Consider the following 22,070-nt stretch of genomic DNA (forward strand, 5'->3'; position numbering starts at 1 on the left):
TTAATAGTGTAATAAAACATGTTTTAGCTCTCCATCAAGACTCTTTCATGAAGATGCGTTTCTGTTTTCTCCATTAAGTAATTCCCTTAAACTTAGGGACGTAATCTTTAGCATAGTCCTTTATCATTGGCAAGTGCTTTTGGATTTAAAAGGAGTTGCAGGCAAGGCTGGGACAAATAGAGATACGAAACATATTTGCTATAGTCCAGTAATTGTTACAGTGTCGCAGTGTCCTTATAGCATTGATCGTATTTGACCCCTTCTTCGATAAATATTAATTTCACAAACAAAACAGAATTGTGCATATCTGAGAAAGTGGGTTGGGGTTGGGGGGGGGGGATAAAGTGGTGGTGGTGGTGGTGCTGACGGTGGCGTTGGTGGTGGATATGGATGAGGGAGGGAGGGTAAGTGAGGGGAAGGAGAGGAGAGGCTGGAGATAGAGAAAAGAAGGGAGAGAGGCGGCAGTGAGGGGAAGGAGAGGAGAGGAGAGAATTTTTTTTAGGGTTTGGAGAAGATGAAATTTTTTTAAATGTGTAGTGATGGAGAATAGAGAGGGGTATATGTATTTTAAAAGTTATTGGACCAGTTATGGAATGTAATTTTGAAAAAATAAAGCTACCAAAATTAAATAAAAATTAAGGTAGTTATTATTCATAAATAAGTCTTAGAGGTAGATATGACAAGTAAATTTTCCATTAAATTATCCGATTTTAAAATTATCCAATTCCTTCCACGACCCGACCCGTCCCGACCCAAGTCCGATTTCATCATCTTCTCCAAGAAGAATGCTCAAAAAATTTGAACCAATCTCCTTCAATTCCCAATCAAATGAGCTCAAATTTGAGATGCAACTTCCTCAAAATTCAGTGAACAAATCCCTTAAGAGAAAAAAAGAGCTTGCTGCTGGTAAAAAATGGAGGGGAAAAGAAATTGGGGAAACCTTCTCTGTAGAGCCAAGTCACTATTGAAGAAAAAGACCTGTTGGCTGAATTATGGCTCCTTCTTTCTTTGGTAACAGTACTGTTCATTAGATATGATTTTTCTCTTTCAAGAATGATATAGAAAATTGCCAACTCCAATAATACAGTCTGCCTGTATATAAATTATCTGCATTGTTTTAGTTAATTTCTTTTTCAATTGATCATTTAGTTTTATCGGTTTGATTTGCGCAAGATGGAGTTGATTGTGTGAGGTTGAATTCACTGAATTTTGAGGAAGTTGCATCTCAAATTTGAGCTCATTTGATTGAGAATTGAAGGAGATTGGCTCAATTTTTTTTAGCATTCTTCTTGGAGAAAAAGAGGAAATCGGGCTTGGGCCGGGGGCGGGTTGGGTCATGCAAGAAATTGGGTATTTTTCTTAAAATCGGATAATTTAATTTAATTCGGGGTTTTCCATCCAAATAGGGGTACAGGTGTAAATTTTGTTACGGAGGATAAAGTTGGCTAATAAAATAAAGTAGAAGGGTATATGTGACCCTTTTCCCTATTTTTTAATTTAAAAAAAATGTCATGTGACTTTTAAAAAAAAGTCTACCCATTTTTTTTAGTAGACATATTTTTCTAACGCCACATGGTAAAAAAAATTCTAGTGGGTTGGGCCTGGTTCTTTAAATAAATATCTCCGTGGTTTTAAAAAAATAAGTCTATCCATTTTTTCAAACAAACCAGACTCGATTCACAGAAAAAAATTATCAAGTGACTTTAGAAAAATATATCTTGTAAAAACAATGGGTACTTTTTTTTAAAGCCATGTGGTTTTTTTAATTAAAAAACAAATTAAATGATTTTAAAAAAAAATCGTCAGCAAAAAGGGTATATTTGCATCGCCTTTTTATAATGGCAGGAGTATATTTACACTACTTTTATAACGGGAGTATATTTATTCTACATCGCAAAATTGAGGAATATATTTGCACCTTTGCCCTAATTTTAAACAGCCAAAAAATGGTGAGTGCCTACTGATAAGCTTACGATGTCGTCTATGTAATCTGTCAAAATGAAACTTCGATTCACAATAAATTTAAATAAAGCTAATTTTTATTTTTAGTTTATTGTTGGGTGTTGGGGTATATTGCACATTCTCACTTTTCAATTTATATAACACTTCAGATTTCGAGATGTTCGAAAATTTTGGCACCATTCTATTTTATAGTTTCACAACCTTTAAAAAATTGAGTTAATGGTCAAAATTAAAAGATCAAACTTATCGATAGACACATATGATCGTCTGGTTCTTTCACTTGAATACCTCAACTAAACCTTATTTCATTTAAACACCTTCCGACTGTGCCATTTAGACATTTTTTGCTTAATCAACTAAATTTACAAAGTGCATGCAATACACTCGCTGCTAACGTGGCAAATGACGAATAAAATGAGAACATGTGTCTTTTCTAATTTAAAAAACACTATTTTAAAATATTTAATAACAAATTAAAAGTAATACTCTCAAAAAGAAAAGAAAAACTTAATTTACACCCAATTAGAAAAGTACACATTATTAACAAAAAGAAAAAGAAAAAAAGGACACATTGAAAATTCTGAAATTAATAGTTATTCTTGGTGTTCTTCACCATCTTCATGTTGTTCTTGTTACAATCACGATTTTAATCCAAATTTTCAAGAGAAACTTCTCCAAATTTGTTATAACTTCAGCTAAAGATTCCCCACGAAGACCCAAAGACAATCCAACATTAATTTCTCAAAATTTTCATCAAATCAATTAACCCATTTTAAGCCTTCAAGCTTTCTAAAGACTCCATTAATGGTAAGTTTTTTTTTATTTTTAAAAAAAATCTTTTTGGGAATTTTATTTTTCTCTTGTTCATTAAATAGATTTATCCAAAGAAAAATCATCTTTCATGTCCCGTAAAATGCTTAGGGATAGAGAGGGTGGTGGCAGTCTTGATTTTTTCTGGTGAACAAGATAGCAATAGTGGAAGGTTTGTTAAATAGAGAAGAAAGAGAAAAAGAATAAAGCAGAAGAAGGAAATAAAAAGAATTAAAAAAAAAGCTGTTTTTTGGGCTCTTCACGCGCCATTTTGGTGTGGAAATCACGCAAGTTGCCAAGTCAGCGAAAAGTGTCTAAATTGCACAGCCGAACTCTACCTCAAGTGTCTAAATGAAACAAGGTTTAGGTGAGGTGTTCAAGTGAAAGAATCGGGCGACCACAGGTGTTTATCTATGGATTTGGCCAAATTAAAATACACTTTTACTATCATTTTTTTGCTAGTATCACACCCTAACTATCACTTGTTTCCTTTTTCTACGTGAATTATCACCATATATGTATTAAAATTCACATCGAAATTAATTAGGCCATTTATCAGATGTTCTCTTTTCCTACATGAACTATCACCATCTACTCAGTATTAGTTTAATACGTAGATGGTGATAGTTCAATTAGGAAAAGAGAACATCGGTGATAAATTCAGATAGGAAAAGGGAAAAGTGATAATAGTTCAGGTAGGAAAATGGAACAACAGTGGTGATAATTCAGGCAGGAAAAGAGAACAATAGTGATAACTCCGATAGAAAGAGGGAACACTAGTGATAGTTCAAGTAGAAAAAAAAACAACTAATAGTTAAAATATGAAATTCGCGAAACAGTAATAATTCAAGTGTGTTTTCTATCATTATCTCTTGAGACATCACATTCATGAAATTAGCACACTTTAATTTTGATGTCATGTTTCTTTCTTTTCAGCCACTACCTTAATATTTTCATCCAGCATTTATTAATGCATTATGTAAATTAAATACACTTTGTGTCCATTTGAACAACTCTAAATAAAATGAATAAAAAATAAAAAATAACGAGAATGTGTTTGTGCTGCTACAAGTACCACGTTGGTACATTACATATCTAATGGCATTTTCTTACATGACTTTATGACAGAACAGTTTCTGAGTACCCCACGTAACTTATTATACTTTCTCTGTCGATGTAACAGAACAACAGAGTATCAGGCTATCAGCCAATCAGAATTCAAAAGCATCAAATCTTACCTTCCCAAATTTCTGTTAATCAACCAAACTTGGAGGGTTTATAAGCAAATAATTGTAAGCCTTACCCTAAAATAAGAAGAAACACAAAATCTTATAAGAAACCCCACAGTGTCACTGGGTCCTGCTTTTTGTCTATCGTCACATTATCCTCCACTAGGTCCTGACGGGTGGTTTGATATGCAGATTAAATTATTCAGGAATTAATTTACCTCATCTAGAAGATAGAATAAAATAATTTTAAAGTTAATGAGATAAGAAGAGATATTTCATTATTAAATTTGGACTTCATTTTATACCCTATTTGATAGAAGATATAAATTTATTCTGAGATATGAAATTTTTTGCTTAAAATATTTGAGTAGGTATGAATTTTTTTTTCTTCTAAATAATTAAAATTGTGATCTAAACAAATTTGAGAAATTTTTGTGATTATAAATTATTTCATGAAGAGTAAAATGAGAAGTTTAAAATTAAATTATTATTAAATTAAAAAAATTGAGATTAACTTAAAAGAAAAAATATATTACATAAATTGTGATGGAAGGAATATGTCTTTAGTCAATTAGTGAAATATTAGTGCTCCCTCACTTTCACTTCAAATTACACGCTTTTGATTTCACAATGTTTTAAATGTCTGATGTCATTTCATTTTATATAATTTTATATGTTTAAATTTTTTATTTTTTGTTAAATTATCAATATTATAAAATTTTTAGTGTGTTAAATTTTCCACCAAACTTACTTTTCACTTATTATTATATTCTCTTAGTTTCATGCTTTTATAAGAATGACATAACATGTTAAAGATTAGAAGATAATAAATATATATTTTGATATATTTAGTTTAAATGTCAAAAATATTTTTATAGTGGAGGTTCATAACTCCCATCTTTTATATCCTCCTCCATATCTCAATGATTATTAATACCATGGGCAAGATCACCTTTTTATAACCCTTTTGTATAATAGTATAGATAGAAACATAAGAAGTGATATGCTACACACTTGATGAAATAGAATAGCTCTTACTCTCTATATATTCTTGTCAATTCTCTTTCTGTTATCGCCTCTTATCTTTTATTTTACAATATTTTTTAAATTAAATTACATGTTCAGCCAAACATTCCTCCATAAAATGAAAAAAAATAAAAATACAAGGCTTTTCATTGTAATTATTGTATTATATAAATCAAATTAACATCTTGAGCAATCTGTCTAATTAATAAACTTTATACAATAAAACAGAGAGAGTATTTCTTTTAACATAATTAATATAGTAAAAAAGAAGATTCAACTGGACAATTCAAATTCGTGAGAAGTAGGCGTTTGGCCATGAAAACCAAATATTTTTCATTTTATTTGGTATTTTGGAGTTGGAGTTGAAGATGGAGTTGTGTTTGGTTATAGTTTTTGCAAAAAATATTTCGTTGTTTGAATGTATTGAAAGTGAAAACAAGTTTTTTGGTGTTTTTCAAATTCCAAATACAACTTCAATTTGTATTTGGAATTTCCATGATCAAACGTTGATTTTTAAATAAAGTGAAAATGTTTTCCCGAAAAAAGTGAAAAATTTTCATGGCCAAACGGGACTAGGTTAAAACTGTAGTTTTTTAGTCACTGAACTACACCTCCTTAACTAATCCAAAACAATAATTGTGAAATGGAACCCAATTAAACAAAGTAATAGTAATAATCCTCTGAAATGTGATTAACAAAGAATACCATATAAGATTGTTCCATTTTTTTTGGACATCACAGAGAAATTGTCACGTAACGTGACTTGCGTTGGTTCTTGTGTTTGTTGTTGAAGGTCTTACAAACTTGTACTTGGTGAATTTGATTTTCAAAGCACAAAATGAAAGAGAATTACATGGAAAATATCTATTTGTTTTATGTGTTTATGGCAAACCAATTAGTTTAACATTTAGAAACACAAATTAAAGTAAAAATGAGTATATCTGAATACAAAGTGATATATAAATGTGGCACCCATAACAGAGGTCAAGTCTTTGAAGAAGGGCTGTATATTACAATCTCGGCAAATCCCACAATGGAACGAAAGAAGAAAGTTAGGTACCTTATAAGCATTAGTTCCGAATTAACTGTGAAGGTGCTTTTTAGGTAACAAATTAAGGGACAAATTCGTACGGTCCTAAGCTCAAAGTAGACAACATCTTAATAATTGGACCAGGACCGTTACGATAAAAGTTTATAATAGGTCATTGATTTGGTACAAAGTAACAAATCTGAATTAACCTTTTTCTTTTCAAACGACAACTTCCATTCTTTCAAATTTAGAGCCCGTTTGGATTGGCTTATAAGTTGGCTTATATGTTCGTTTTCATTTTTTTTTGAGTGTTTCTACTAAATTAAAGTCATTTTGCGCTTAAAATAAGCTCAAAAAAATAATTGGACCCATTTAACTTAGTTTATCTAAAGAAGCTTTATAAGTTCTAAAACAAATTTATAAGCCAAAAAAAAAATAAGTTGGACTACCCCAACTTATTTTTTTTAGAACTTTATATGTCGCTAAAAAACTTTTGCCTATAAGCCAATCCAAACGGGCTCTTAGATGCATGGAATGCGTCGGAAACATTTTTTTAACTGCACGAGCTTCAGCACTCAGGAAAATGACTAATGAAATTACAGAATTGGACACTGTCATAAAATTGTGGTATTAATTTTCATTTTCATTTTCATTATCTGTTGCAAAAGCAAGGAAGGTGTAGAGAACCTTTAGGTAATCCTCATCTGTTTTCATTTCCTTTCCCCTTTTTGGCTCGGTTTTCGCATCTGCTTTGGACCCCACCAACTAAAATTACATACTTAAAAGTGATTGAATTCACGTAACATGGAGTATGATATGGGCTAAAAAAATTCACTTACAAAGTAAAGGTTTTCTACTAAAGCACATCATTTTCAGGATTTGAATTTGAAATATTTAATCAAGAAAGATAATGTCCTTACCACCACCCACTATTTTGGTAGTTCAGTGAATAGGTTAAAAATGGTTTAAACTATCACCGTTTTACAAGTTTCATATCCAAGTATTAATAAAGTTTTCTGAACTATTATAAACTCGTACTGTATTAAAATACCCTTGAAGAAAATATAACATGCTACGTGAATATCACGCTCCAAACATTCCTCAAAAGAGTTTCAAGTGACAATACGTGTGGATTTTTTTGAGTGAACTCCCATATACTTTCACTGTTGAAAGTTTCATACCTAAACCATAGGACGTTTACAAAATCCCCTAAAATATCATGAACTCATTGTGCCCGGTGGATTCATACATTTTGTCATATATTTAGGGGCGGAGCTAGCATGTCAATTACGGGTTTGACAGTATCCAGTAACTTTGATGTAGATCTTGTATTTGTGATAAAAAAAAATCACATAATATATGTAAATAATTTATCCAGAGCTCAACAATTGTTTGATTTTTTTTTAGAACCCATAAACTCGAAATTCTAACTCTGCATCTGCATAAAATCGAACGTTTCAATCTAAAGAGAATTGTAGTCCAGAGGATAATAGGAACACGCAATAATTTAGATATGAAACTCGTATAATCAGTGGCGGATTTAGGATTTTCACCGAGGGAGTTCAAAAAATAAAAATGTAGTGCAAGAGGTTTGAACTAGAAACCTCAAGGTGAATTTTGAATTCCCTAAACCACTGAATTAACCCCTACTTTTTATGTTGTGTATTCAAAATCTATATATATGTGTATAAAATACAAAAATAACTTATATATACAGTGTAATTCTTTTACTGAGGGTGTTCCGTAACTACCCTCCTTGGGTCCTAGATCCGCCCCGGCGTGTAATAGCGATAATTTAGATTTTTTTTTAAATCTATTCACTCTTTCCAATGAGAACCTACAACTTATACTCCCTCCGTCCCATCTTAGCAAAAATCGCGTCCATTAAGAAATTAACAAATGTAATGTGAAGTTTACTAAACTATCTCTATTTATTAGATGTTTTTTTTAAGAATTGAGCAATGTTAAATATGACTACTTCTTTAATGCTAAAGGCATAGTTATAAACATTTGTCAGTTTTTATCTTGAATTCTTAAGCTAATACTAATATTGGGACAAATCTTTTCGTGCTAAAATGATACTTATTTTGGGACGAAAGGAGTATTAAATGAGAGAGAGAGAGAGAGAGAGAGAGAAGTAAAGGAAAAAGAAAACAGAGAATGAAAAGAGAACAGATGTTGACAAATTTCATGTCACTGTTCGTTTGTTTGTGTGTTAGATTTCTTATCTGGGATCTCTCTCTCTCTACATAATATAGGTGTATGCATTTTAGAAGCTCCCCTACCCCCGAGCCCCCGCCCACCCCGGCCCAACACACACACAACACACAACACACAACACACAACACCTTCTCTTTCTTTGTCTTAAAGAACCTTACTTTCAGTGAGACTAATCTTTTGTTCAGTTTTATGAGGATCTCACCTTCTTCAATGGTCTTACCAAACTATCCACGTTGTGTTTCATTATATTTGTTTCATTAATATTACTATAATACTATCACTCTTTTCATATATTTTTTTTTTTTGGCCTATAATTCTCCATGATTCTTGATATGCTGTAATACTCCAAGAAAGGGGTCTTGAGAAGATGTGGGTCTGAGGTAAAATCTTACATTTTAGATTTGTTCATATTTGACTTTAGGACCTAGCTAGGACCATATGAAAAATATATTTGCTTTATTTTTTAATTCAATAAATCATTTTGTGTTAATTTAATTAAGTTTGTTTGTATCTAGCTGTTGTGGGGTTCTAAATATATATTTTCTGTCTTTCTGATTTTTATACATTTCCAATTCCGTATTTGGTTAAGTTCATGAAATTTGAGTAGTGATCCTTTTTATTTGAGATCTTTTTCAGCTTCAGTGCTTCTTAAGTGTTTTTTATTGTGGTGTGCAAGCCTTTAACTCATTAAGTAGTGCCAATTACCAAGTTTTGGCTGATACCTCTTAATATAAGTTGGTTTGTTAGTCTAAGTTCATGGGGCATTAATAATTAAATGCCTACTAATTCTTAGTTTTGGTTGAATGATTTAAATTGCATCAGTTAATGTTGACATTTTATTAGCAGAAGTGCCTACATTGGCCTCTTTTTGGTTTAGTTGATCCCTGCAAACCCTGGTTTTATTCACATGCACCAGTTTTTATAAGGTTTCCGTGTGTGACAATTGGACTGTTTTCTTTACCTTCAAATACATTTACTGATGCAAGATTGCCATCTTCATTAGTAGATTATGAATCAACGATAATTGTAGAGTTTGGATTTAGATGTTGCTGGTAGGACAATGTCTAGATTAGCTGCTATATTTGTGGTTTTCTGCTACTAGTAGACTTGCTTGTTTCCTCTGCTACCTGTGCTATATGGAGCGAGTGAGTCAAAAAGGGATCGTTAACTTACACCTATAGAAAGAGTGATCATAAACAGTATACTCAATTTAGGAAGTATAGCTTGTCGTTATGGAGAAAATGCTCCCGCTTCTGCCCATACGGTTGGTGACAGAACAGTGAAAAATGTCACTATACGGAATCTCTGGTGAAAGTTTACTTGGTAGACACAGTATTATCTTCCCATGTTTCAAGTTTCAACGTCTAAATGACGACAATCAAGCTAAGGATCAAGGAGTCATAGCAAAGTTTTCTACGATTGAAAGAGCATTTTAAAATCTCCATTGATATAATCTTGTGTGTTCTTACCTGGCATCATCAATTCATCATCTCCAAATCACTCATATGAGTCTTGACAAAGCTTGACGGGATAGACTAATGTAAAGTGAAAAGTTGCAGTTAATTATTGAAAGATACACTTGAAACATAAAACAGTCTGACTATTGGATGTGTTGCGCTCTTTCATTATTAGTAATTGTTATTTTGAATTGTATGCATTGGTGTTTGCTGTAATATATTGCAATCATATGTCAATGTAAAAGTAAGGATTTGAACGCGTCAAATAAGATTTCCTTTTGTGTTTGTCTTTTCATGAGTTCATTTCCACCATGAGTGGATATCTCGCTAACTTAAACTGATATCTACTCGAGAAATTTGAAGTAATAAGAAAGGGAACTTCAAAGTTAAGCTTTAATTTTCATAGTGAGAGTATACTGCTGGTTTTATTTATATGATTTGGTTCCTACCATCGGCAGGAATGGAAACACAAGTTCATTGTAAAGGCTACTTACCAGCTCATTACTCCATGAGCTACCTTAGTGAGGATTCAAACAATATATGGCCCCTACATTATGGAGAGAAAATCTATACAAATGCCCAATACTGTAATGGTTTCATGTCAAGCACTACGATAGATGCAGATCCTGGATATGATAAGGATGTTCTAAAGCAGAAAATACTTGAACACGAGGAAACATTCAAGAATCAGGTAATTTTTCTATCTCTATTTGTCATCGTCATTTTTCTGATAACTTGAGGAAATTATTAGTTTTTTATTTAGTTTAATACTGGTCCTGTGGCATATGTCTACAGAAGTAGTTTGTCCCTTTTTACACATTTTATCCAGCATTACTGCAAAATGTTCACTTGTCTAAATCTTTGCTCGTAGGTATTTGAACTTCATCGCCTTTACAGAACTCAGAGGAACATGATGTATGAAATTAAAAGGACGGGATTGCCATCATCTTCATCAAGCATTCTTGGATCCCATCTACTACCTAAAGACGCTTGGAAACGCCATATCACCAGCTTCCCCTTGGCAAATTCAAGTTATGCAAGACCATCTATATCTGGTACTGAAATTGCGAATTCTCCCTTGAGTTCTGCAAAAGTGAACGCTGTACAGTCTGGTCAAGTTCAAAAGCAAAATGGTCTCTCTTCAATGACCTTTGAAGCTTTGGAGGCTAGGCCCTCAAAAGTACGGAAAAAGATGTTTGATCTTCAACTTCCAGCGGATGAGTACCTAGATACAGATGAAGTTGAGCAGTTGCAAGATAATGAAGGATCGTTCTATCCAAGTTCCCGTGCTAATGGAAATGATAAAGTTTCCCTAGACAGTTGTAAAAAGAGTGATAAAAAAGACGCTTCAGCATCCAATTCATGTTTGAAAAGCTCAGTCCAGTTGGCTGACCTCAATGAACCAGCTCAGCTTGAAGAAGTAACCGCATCACCTGTTGATCTTCTTGCATATGGTAATAGTCATAAGGAGGTTAGAAGCCTAAATGCTTCGGCTAAATCAAATCCAGCATTTATGGGTTTTCCTAGAGAAACCACATGGAACTTCCATCAGACAAGCCCTAGTAAAGGCAAAGAGAGGGACTGGTTCTCTTCTACATATGAGACAGGTAAACAATACCGGAAAAACATTGTATATGAAACAAACTGCCAGAGTTTTGGTTGTCTGCACCTGTCTTGACTTGGTTGCTTTAATTTTTGGACCGCTCTAAAAAATAACAGCTGGCATTTATAAATACACATAATGTATACATATACATACATAAACATACATATAATATACACAATCAGTATATGTGTTGTAGATTTTGGCTAGCACCTGTAGTTACTTTTGGCCGATGGCCAACAACAACAACAAATACCCAGAGGTGGGGTCTGGGGAGGGTAGAGTGTACGCAAACCTTACCCTTACCTTTTGACCGATGGGCCAAAAATGAAAAACCCCCCTTAAAATTTCCTTCTTTTTGGATTTTCTTGTGATGGTATATCAGGTGTTTCCTTCTTTTGCAGGTAACATTAAAGGTAGCTTGAATCCAGTACCTCATAGTTTTTCACACGACAAGTTCCCTACACCTTGCCACCTGGCACAGGTAATGCTTGATAAAGCCTCTCAACCTCCCGGGGTTCAATCACCTCACAGTATCAGGGATGACATATGGAAAGAGAGAGCAGGGAATGGTTTAGACAGCTTTCACAGAAATCATGAGAAGTTCGACTATACCTATGGTAGACCATTTATCACTTCCCAGACAGCTAGTCCTATTCCATTCGGTAATTCGTTGGAGTTTAATAATTCATTGTCACACACACTCTCTTCTTGGGGTAAACCAAGTGGCTTTTCTGCAAGGCTATCATCAGGGCATACAAACCAGTCATTGAACTCATGTGCCATGGTGAGTAAGAGTCCAACGTCACCCCAGTGCCTTGACATTTCCGGAGACAAGTGGCATAATGATGGAAGTTCTAGGTCGAATCTTGGTGTGGCTACTGATCGCTCCGTCAGGAATGGATTTTACCATGGGTCCTCATCAGTGCCCAAAAAATCACCACCTTGCTTCTCTTTTGCTTTCGACTCTCGAACGCAAAACAAGAGTGACAATTTGACATCTGACCGCTCCTTTAATAATGGATGCGAGAAATTTATTATTACCTCCGATAGTATTGACTTGACGTCCAAAAGAGATTTCGATTTGAATGTACTATCAAAAAGTGAAGTAAATGAGGAACTTTCCAGGAGAGATCTTGAGTTGGTTGATGCAAAGAAAGAGCCTCAAGACTGTAAACCGGAGTTGCCGTGGCTTAAAGCTAAACCAAGTTCATCAGCTGTGGAAGATCGCAACATGAAGGCCACAAAGGAGTTGGGGGAAACACGAAGTATCAGGAAAATTATGGGAGTTTCAATTCCTGAAATTCCATGTGCTTCCAAAAATGAGTCATCTTCGTTTGTTTCCACTTCTGCTACTCTTCGATCCTCACCTGAGGAAGAAAACAGCAAACATGAAGCGAGGAGAATAGTGATTGACATTAACATAGCTTGTGGCCTTTCTATGGTTGATCCCGAGAAACAGGCTGCTACGGAAGCGGTTGTTGCTGAGACAGCAATGGAGACAAAAGCTACCATTATCAGAAATTCCTTCGATTTGAACTCATGTGTTACCGAAGATGAAGATGCATTATTTGTCGAAAGCAATAATGTCAATGTGAGGACCATTGTCGAGATAGATCTGGAAGCTCCTCCTGTTCCGGAAACTGAGCTAGATAATTTGTCTGAAGAAAAAGACCAACAAAATGAGCTAACACAGGATGAAGTTGTCAGGGTCGCAGCGGAAGCAATGGTTTCCATTTCATCATCCAGTCAAATATATCAAATGTCAAGCGATCCATCTAATGATCCTCTGGGATCCCTAGGTTGGTTTGTTGATGTAGTCGTTTCTTTGGAGAATGAACCTGAAAGCAAGTCTAAAGAAATAATATCCGAGGATGCTGTGATTGTTGCGGGGCCTATTACTACTGTGGAGATGGATTACTTCGAGGCAATGACATTGCAACTAGAAGAGACCAAGGAGCAAGACTACCTGCCCAAGCCTTTTGTTCCCGAAGTTCAACATATGGAAGATGTTGGACCCAGGTCACTAACAAATCGACCCCGAAGAGGAAATGGAAGGTGGGGAAGACATCGGAGGGACTTTCAAAGGGATATCCTTCCTGGACTGGCTTCCTTATCAAGGCATGAAGTGACTGAAGATATTCAGACTTTTGGAGAGTTGATGAAAGCTACAGGGCATTCTTGGAACTCACGACCAAAGAGAAGGAATGGCACCAGAAATGGAGGTACGAGGGGAAGGCGGACCCCAGTAAGCCCTCCTTTAAAGCAGAAATTGAGTAACATTGTGTCCAGTTTGGAGGACAAAAGCCTAACAGGATGGGGCAAGACGACTAGACGTCCGAGGAGGCAAAGATGCCCGGCAGGTCATCCTCCTCCTGTCCCATTAACTAAACTATGTGAATGAGGCAGTAATTTATCAACTCATGATTTATAGAGATGAGGTAACATATTGGGGAGTTTGTTTATGTATTTCGGTGTGAAGTTGTTAGCTATGGGTTTCCTTGTAAATGTCTTTGTAGCCCATAATTTGGGACACCATCATTATGTGATGTCCATTGGGTTATTGATTCTGTATTCAGGACTAATGATGCCTAATGTTACTGGATCAAAAGCATTCCCAGATGCATCTTTTGGATGTATTTAGAAAAAAATCGCAATATCAGGTCAAAATATTTCTTCAACTGAATAACGGATAGATGATGGTGAGGTGGCATTACGGTCTGAATGTCGTTGGCTTACTTCAACTGGACATCACGTTGCCTCGAACAGAGTCAACGTTGTCCAACTGCTACACTAGTGGAAGGATCTGTGTAAGGCAGAAAACAACAATACAGGTGAGCCAAAGCACATCAAGAATACTGACCCGCCCCCTTTCATATATTGTGGAGCAAGTCTCGGAGACCCAATGCATTATGTGTTCAAGCTATAGCATATACGTCTTATAATAATGCATGTATAAGTGAACAAGAATAAGTATAGATGATACAACAGAGTTTCCAAATATTGTGTTGCATATTCATTTCAAGCATTCGAGAAGTTAAAAGTCTCACTTGCCTTGAAACAATAAGCTTTCACTTCAACTGAGATGTCCAACTTTACCAAGGTGACATCCAATGGCCTCAATCTATGGAAACTATCGAATAACGCATCCAAATTAGGCAGTAAACCATTTCCATAATTTCAGGACAACACAAAGTCAATGAGAAGTCAACTTAACTCCCGATCAAACTAGCCAATACTTGAAATTAAATTATATATTCGGATTACCCATAAGCTCTTGATTTCATGTCTATAATCATTTCACGTAATCATTTATCAATTATTTCAGATCTGAAAACCTATCTTAGGAAATAGATTGGTGACGATTGAAATTGGTTCGAACTGATTCAAACAACTGAGAAATTGATGAAGATCACTTGGTTCACCTTTAATTTTATGTAGATCAGTGTGATACATTATATATACATAGCTATACATTGTTATTCATGATTATACAAAACATATACTTAAGGGTGTATATGATATGTATAATAATATATACAAGTGTATATACACCATTTACATCATATTATACATAGTTATACATTGTTATTCATGATTATACAAAATATATACATAATTCATACACTGCATATACAATGTATATATAATATATAGGGTGTATATGAAATGTATAAAAGTGTATATACACTATTATGTATCATATTATACAGATTCTAAAAATGAAAAATAAAAAAATGAAGCGAGATCCATGGTAGCTTGTGGAAGAAGTTAAAAATATAACATTAAATAGATTTGGCGTCATTAAACTCAATACAAACATATATTAACTATTCTAGATGTAAAATTTTATTGGGTTACGGACATTGCAAACTGTTTGCTTGGACTGTACATATGAGTAAGTATACGAGTTTGATTTGGTAACCCAGCCTAAAGTCTAACACAAAAAAGAGGACAAAAAAGGATGCTATATTATAGGAAACAAAACTTCACTTTCTTATTAACCTTTTAAACATTTTTTTCTAAATTTGTAAGCGCATCTAATGTAAGTGTTTTGTATTAATCGCTCATTCCCTTGCTTATTGTTAAAATACATTTTTGTATGCAGAACTTCAATCAGATCTTGCAAAATAGTAATTAATATGATGAGTCAACATGTTTACAAATTTCTTATCTCCAGATCCAGTAAAAAAAAATTCTCTTCGAGCCAAATTTTGACCAGTTTCAAAGTTCATAACATCATCAGCAACAAGGTCAGTTTCCTGATCAGTCTCTGTGTCAGCACCAAATTTTGATCAATCTCTGGTGCTGACACAGAGACTGATCTGGGAACTGAACTTGTCTTGGTGGTGATATGAATTTTGAGGCTGGTCAAAATTTAGCTCGAAGAGAATCCTTTTTACTGGATCTGGAAATAAGAAAATTACAGACATGTTGACTCATTATATTACGAATCAGGAGGCTCGTACGTTGGCACGTGTATCCTCACCGATGATCGTCGCCTATTTGCTGAAGGGTGTGGCGGAGCAAAAAAATGGTAAGGCATAGGCTGGAGGGACGGTGGACGAAAGGCAGTTTTTGGGAGGTGGGAATTAGGGATGCATTCTGGTATTTGCGGATTAGAAAAAAGGCATTTGGGACTTGTCTTCTAACTCTTTGATTAGAAGAAAGGAACTAGAGAAAATATTTTTAATTTCACGTAAAGCAGAAAATAGCAATAATAAGGAAGCTCAGAATGAAAAAAGAAAACTTAACGACGTGACCACCAAATTCATCATTACATAAGATAGTAAGTACTCTCTCTCTGTGCTAATTTATGTGATACACTCTCATTTTTAGTCTGTCTCAAAATGAATGATACAGTTCTATATGTAGAAATAATTTAACTTTAAACTTTCTTTTTATCCTTCATAAAATGATCTACGGCCACACAAATATTTATAGCTTATTTTAGATCACAAGTTTTAAAAATCTTCCTTTCTTACATAATGATATGATATATTAAAGTTTAAGTAACAATGAAAATAAAATATCACAATATACTTCTTTATCGCTATCGCGACACCAAGCCTCACAATCGGAAATTATATAAAACGAAAATTGCTCAAAAATATATTTAAAGGTGTTATAAAATAATAAAGCAAGAACAAGAATATTTGTAGAGAAGGAGAGAAGAGAGGAATTCTTTATTTCTCTTGTTCGGGATTGATTTACAATGAAGGAGAACCTCTATATTTATAGGGAAAAAGTGACTTGATCCCAAAGTCACTAACCCTAATATTTCTCTTAAAGATAGACATCCACAATAATAAATAATATTTATAACACTCCCCCTTGGATGTCTATTTGATAGATAATGTGCCTCGTTAAAACCTTACTGGAAAAAATTCAGTGGGAAAAATTCTAGTGAAGGAAAAAGAGTACACATTTCTAATAATACGTCATTTGGTTGCCTCATTAAAAACCTTATAAGGAAAAACCCAGTGGGACAAAAACCTTGAAAGGGAAAAAGAGTACAACGCGTATTAACTCCCCCTGATGAGAACTTCAATCCAAAAACTTGAATCTTCACATCTCCACTCAAAAGTTGCAGTTGGTATAGACTTGGCGAATAAATCAGCCATATTATCACTCGAACAATTTGTTGCACCTTGATATCACCATTCTTTGGAGCTCGTTTGTGAAGAACAACTTTGATGAAGCATGACTTGTGCTTTTATGAATCCTCTCTTTAGTTGGGCTATGTATGCTGCTGCATCTTCAGTCTATGGATAGAGTTGCATTGGTATATGATATTATTGAAATCACTGCAAGTGTATTCCTGACTTGCTTTATAAACAGATGCAATCTTTATATGACTTGACTGTCATGTAGAACAACATCGTATGACTATAATCCTCCATAGTCATAGCAAAATATATAAATGAATCATTTGCATAAAGATATAGCACTTCAGGACCAAAATTTTTTGCAAGTTTCTCATTTCAACTTCTTTCAGCAGATAATCTATTTCTTTTGAAAACTCTTCAAGAGTTTCAATAATTCTCAAGTCATCAACTTGCACTAACCAATATGACAGATTTTGATTTTCACAAAGACGTAAGGATAAATAGAGTCATTTGTGCCCTTAGTCAGTAAATATTCATTAAGGTGATAAAATCGCGTTCACCTTGCTTAACTTAATTCATATAAGAATTATGAACAAATTTCTACAACTTGTATATGCTTCAGGCATTTAAAATTCTTCAGGAATTTTCATATAATTTTATCAAATAATGCATATAAGCTGTGACAACATCTATTTCTATTTAAATATGTGACATCTTCTGGTGTCTGGACAATATGTCCAATAAGCTTTACACTTACCAAGATGCGTTATTTCACTTGATAATAATTTCTACGTTATCATGCTTTAATAGACGTAGAATTTAGATCCTCATAATATTTTACAATATTGCGCTATATTGTACCAAAGATATCGTCAACGATATATTATCTTGTATCGGTTTGCAATAGGACATAACTTATTGAGATCTCATCACTTCCATTATTTTTAGGTACCTAACCTCTCATAAGGTTTCATGACGTGTTATGTCGTAGGCTCTTCAAGAGCACATTACCTCCTTATAATGATCATTGATCATTTGCTCCTCTTTCTTTTCAATGATTATTGCATTTGGAACCGATTAGTCTACCACGCTTCATGCATGCTATAGACTCTGTCCTTCAGGGACATGAATTTAATAGGAGCATTTTGCAGCTGAAGTTAGAAATTAATTTTGGGTCAGCAAATGCTTCTAGCATTTGAGTTGAATTATCCTTTAAATGAGGATCATACTAATGATAATTCATAACATATTCCTCAGCTTCTTATTCTCTCCCCCTTATGTTAGAAAAACTAACATATATTCCATCTTCTTTGGGGGAATCCATCTTTGTGCATCATGGTAGATTAATTAATCATATACCACACATAAAAACTAATAGATGGAAATATATGGTTCCTAACCTGAACCAATTATGAGGTGAGAATTTATCATAATTCAGCACATGAAGCATTGTTCTCATAAGCAATGGTTTAGCTTTTTTTTATCGGAGGCATTCAATGCCAAACCGACTTGGATATAAACTAGCATTCACAAGATGAATTATCTTGATTACATAATCTGAAAATTGCGCTCTCAACTCAATCATTTTTGAGCAAGTAACTTTGCATATGTCAAGCTGCAGATTGACAATAAACGCACATGTGATTTGTCTTATCGATGCATCTATTTAAGACATCACATAATGTGAACGGGCCCATATTCACCTTTTATATTTTTTCTAATTTAGGGATTCAATCCCAACATTAACCAAGATAATAAACTCATCATGAGAACAAGCAACACAAATAAATTCTTGAAGAATCTTCAAGTTCTTCAATATATGTCGAATATTCAATCTCGCACATCATATTTGAATCGGATGGCCAAATTGCTCATGCCAACTGATAAAATTATCTATACTAGTAAACTTCAGGGTTACCATGCCATGTGCTATTTGTTTTAGTAAACTTCTGATTTACTATGACATGAATACTTTTTCGAATCGATAAACTTCTGGTTACCGTGATATGTGATTTCATCATGCTTATATTGTAGTACACTTTGGAGAATAAGGCATGTAACCTTTCACATAGATATTTCATGCCCACTATGATTTTGAAAATATTTAATCCTCCCATTATTTATTGCTTCAATATGACAGTTATTTACTTTAGTAAACTTCGGATTTACTATAACTTGTGTTATAAATATTATTTATAACAAAAGGAGTAAATTAAACAAAAGGACCATTTTTGTCATTTTCTCTAGAAGCCTATAACTGAAAATAAGAAACCAATCCCATCGTGGCAAATGAAGCATAAATTATGAAAATTTCCATTCAACTTCAAAAACAACTCTCTCACTTCACTCAATATAGCCCTTTACTTCAACAATAATCACCCAAAATATTCTACAAAACACCAAAAGTGAATTAAACTTATTTTCAAACCCCTTTTTTGCAATTCTTGATCTTTGCAAAACCCCTTTTTCTCTCAAAATATTCCATACCCTTTTCATAGTTAATGGTGAAGCCCATAATGTTCACTTAAAAACAAAGTTGATAAGTTTATATGGTATTTTTGGGAATTTCAAGAATGCTCGTAATGTGTTCGATGAAATTCCTGAACCAGATCTTGATTCTTGTAAAGCAATGATAAGATGGTATTTTATGAATGATATGTATGATGAGATTATTGGGTTTTATGATTGTATGAGAAAAAGAAAAGGGCTTACTTTGTTTGACAATGTTGTGTTTTCGATTGTTTTAAAGGCTTGTAGTGAGTTGTGTGACGTTAATGAAGGTAGGAAATTGCATTGTCATATTGTGAAAGGTGGAAATCCTGATAGTTTTGTATTAACTGGTCTTGTTGATATGTATGCTAAATGTGGAAAGATTGAATCTTCTCGTGTCGTGTTTGATGATATTTCGGATAGAAATGTTGTTTGTTGGACTTCAATGATTGTTGGTTATGTACATAATGATTGCGCGGAAGAAGAGTTGGTTTTATTTAGTCGAATGAGGGATGCTTTGGTTGAAAGTAATGAATATACTTTGGTGAGTGTAGTAACTGCATGTGCAAAGTTGAGAGCTTTGCATCAAGGGAAATGGGTTCATGGTTATATCATAAAAAAGGGGATTGAACTGAATTCCTACCTAGTTACTGCTCTGATAGATATGTATGTGAAATGTGGAGTTATTTCTGAGGCTCGTGTGATTTTTGACGAGCTTTCTGTGAATGATTTTGTTACGTGGACAGCAATGATTGTTGGATATAGTCAAAGTGGCTATCCAGATGAGGCATTGAAACTCTTTACAGACGAGACATGGAAAGGAACATTGCCTAATTCAATCACTCTTTCTAGTGTACTTTCGGCATGTACACAGTTGAACAATCTGAAGTTGGGAAAATTGGCCCATTCTCTCAGAATTAAGCTAGGATTGTATGATGATACTGTGACAAATGCTTTGATAGACATGTATGCAAAGTGTGGTGCAATAACAAATGCTCGTTACTTATTTGAGAATTTTGCCTGCGATGATGTAATTGCGAATTCACTTGTCTCTGCCTGTTCATCAAATGGATCTGCTAATGAGGGTCTGATGTTGTTTCATAGATTGAGATCTGAACATCTTCAGCCAGATGAATTTACTAGGGTGCTGTCCTGTCAATAGGTGCTTCCCTTGGGAATCATAGAGTTGGTTCTTCTTTTCATGCTTTTACTAGCGAAGAGGGTCTTTTATCGTCTAATTTATTTGTAGGTACTGCACTTGTTAATGTGTATGCTAGATCCGGTGATGCAAAATCTGCTCGTGTTGTTTTTGATGAGATGACGTATAGGAATGCGGTGACGTGGAATTCGATTAGTGGTGGCTATGCAATGCAAGGGGACTGCAAGAATTACTTCGCACTTCTCAGTGATATGATTAGAGAAAGTTTTGAACCTAATGATATTATTTTCACTTCAATACTATCTGCTTGTAGTCATAGAGGGATGGAGATTTTTCTATACAATGTGTGAGGCATATAGGTTTGTTCCTTCCATGAAGCACTATACATGTATGGTTGATTTATTGGCTCGTGATGGAAGGCTTAAGGAAGCTCTGGATTTCATTGACAAAATGCCAATTCGGCCTGATATTTCTGTGTTTGGTGCTATTCTACATGGATGTGGTATTCACAATAGATTTGACCTGGGGAGGTGGCAGTGAGAAAAATGATGGAGTTGCATCCTCATTATGATGCTTGTTACTATGTGCTTATGTCAAATTTATATGCCTCTGATGGGAAATGGAGTCAGGCTTATCAAATGAGGGAGTTGATGAAGAGCAAAGGTTTGAACAAGTCCCCTGGCTGTAGCCACGTGAACATGGTTTTTGAAAACGATTGCCTGAAGGTGTCATCTATTGGTTGGTTATTTTCCAAGGAAATTTTTATAGCAGCCTCAAATGAATCGTTACCCTCTGAAGAAGTTATCGTGCCTAGTCGTGGGAGTCCATCAGGAGTAAATTACAGCTCTTGTTGATTGCAGATGGAATTTGTTTTGGCATTGGAGTTACCAAGTTTTGAAACTTAAGGAGCAATGAAGAAATGCTATGCTGGCTCTCAATACTTTGTGGAGAGAACTTTTAGGGAAAGGTTGGACAGACATGAATCTGAAGATCACCTTAGAGCTGGCCTTTCTAAATTTGGATTTGGATTGGAGCTGAAAATGTTGGCTTGTGAGAACCTGTAAAGCCTTTCACTTGAGGATGAGTCTCTCTGGAAGGTGCCATCACTGTATTCCTGTATGATTTTACTCGGTTTTGCTGATTGAGAAATTAGCTACGGAATTTCTGGACACAAGTATAGAGTAATTTGCTTGGCAGAATTTCTGGCAATTCAAATGTACATCGTTGATTCTCAATAGTTATACCCTCATGTGGATTGACACAAAAGAATGAAGAATACAGAAAAATACCGTCATGTGGATTATCCCGCTACCATTGTAAGAATTTGTGAATATAATAGCAGATTTGTTTACCCAACTGATATATTGCTCAGGCCTAAAAGGAACTTGTAAGTAACTATTGCTCCGTGGAGCAAATTCATTGACACTCAGTAAGTTTCCTGAGTGTTACTCTTTATTTTCCTTTTTCACTCTGGT

General features: G+C 34.4%; 2 protein-coding genes across 2 annotated transcripts; both read left to right on the forward strand.

The window, feature by feature from the left end:
- Positions 1-8,222: 8,222 nt before the first annotated feature.
- On the forward strand, positions 8,223-14,007 carry LOC132059834 (uncharacterized). Its single transcript, XM_059452628.1, has 4 exons — positions 8,223-8,657; positions 10,193-10,425; positions 10,606-11,341; positions 11,742-14,007. The coding sequence occupies exons 2-4, from the start codon at positions 10,195-10,197 to the stop codon at positions 13,739-13,741; spliced, it is 2,967 nt and encodes a 988-aa protein (XP_059308611.1). The 5' UTR covers positions 8,223-8,657; positions 10,193-10,194; the 3' UTR covers positions 13,742-14,007.
- A 29-nt stretch (positions 14,008-14,036) lies between these two features.
- Positions 14,037-21,951, forward strand: LOC132061400 (pentatricopeptide repeat-containing protein At2g03380, mitochondrial-like). Its single transcript, XM_059454229.1, is given in 5 exon segments — positions 14,037-14,171; positions 19,303-20,575; positions 20,578-20,920; positions 20,922-21,115; positions 21,118-21,951. Coding segments are annotated over 5 exon segments (2,277 nt in total). The 3' UTR covers positions 21,450-21,951.
- Positions 21,952-22,070: the final 119 nt, after the last annotated feature.

Source organism: Lycium ferocissimum, chromosome 6 (genome assembly GCF_029784015.1).
Source record: "Lycium ferocissimum isolate CSIRO_LF1 chromosome 6, AGI_CSIRO_Lferr_CH_V1, whole genome shotgun sequence".
In the NCBI taxonomy this organism is placed as follows: domain Eukaryota; kingdom Viridiplantae; phylum Streptophyta; class Magnoliopsida; order Solanales; family Solanaceae; genus Lycium; species Lycium ferocissimum.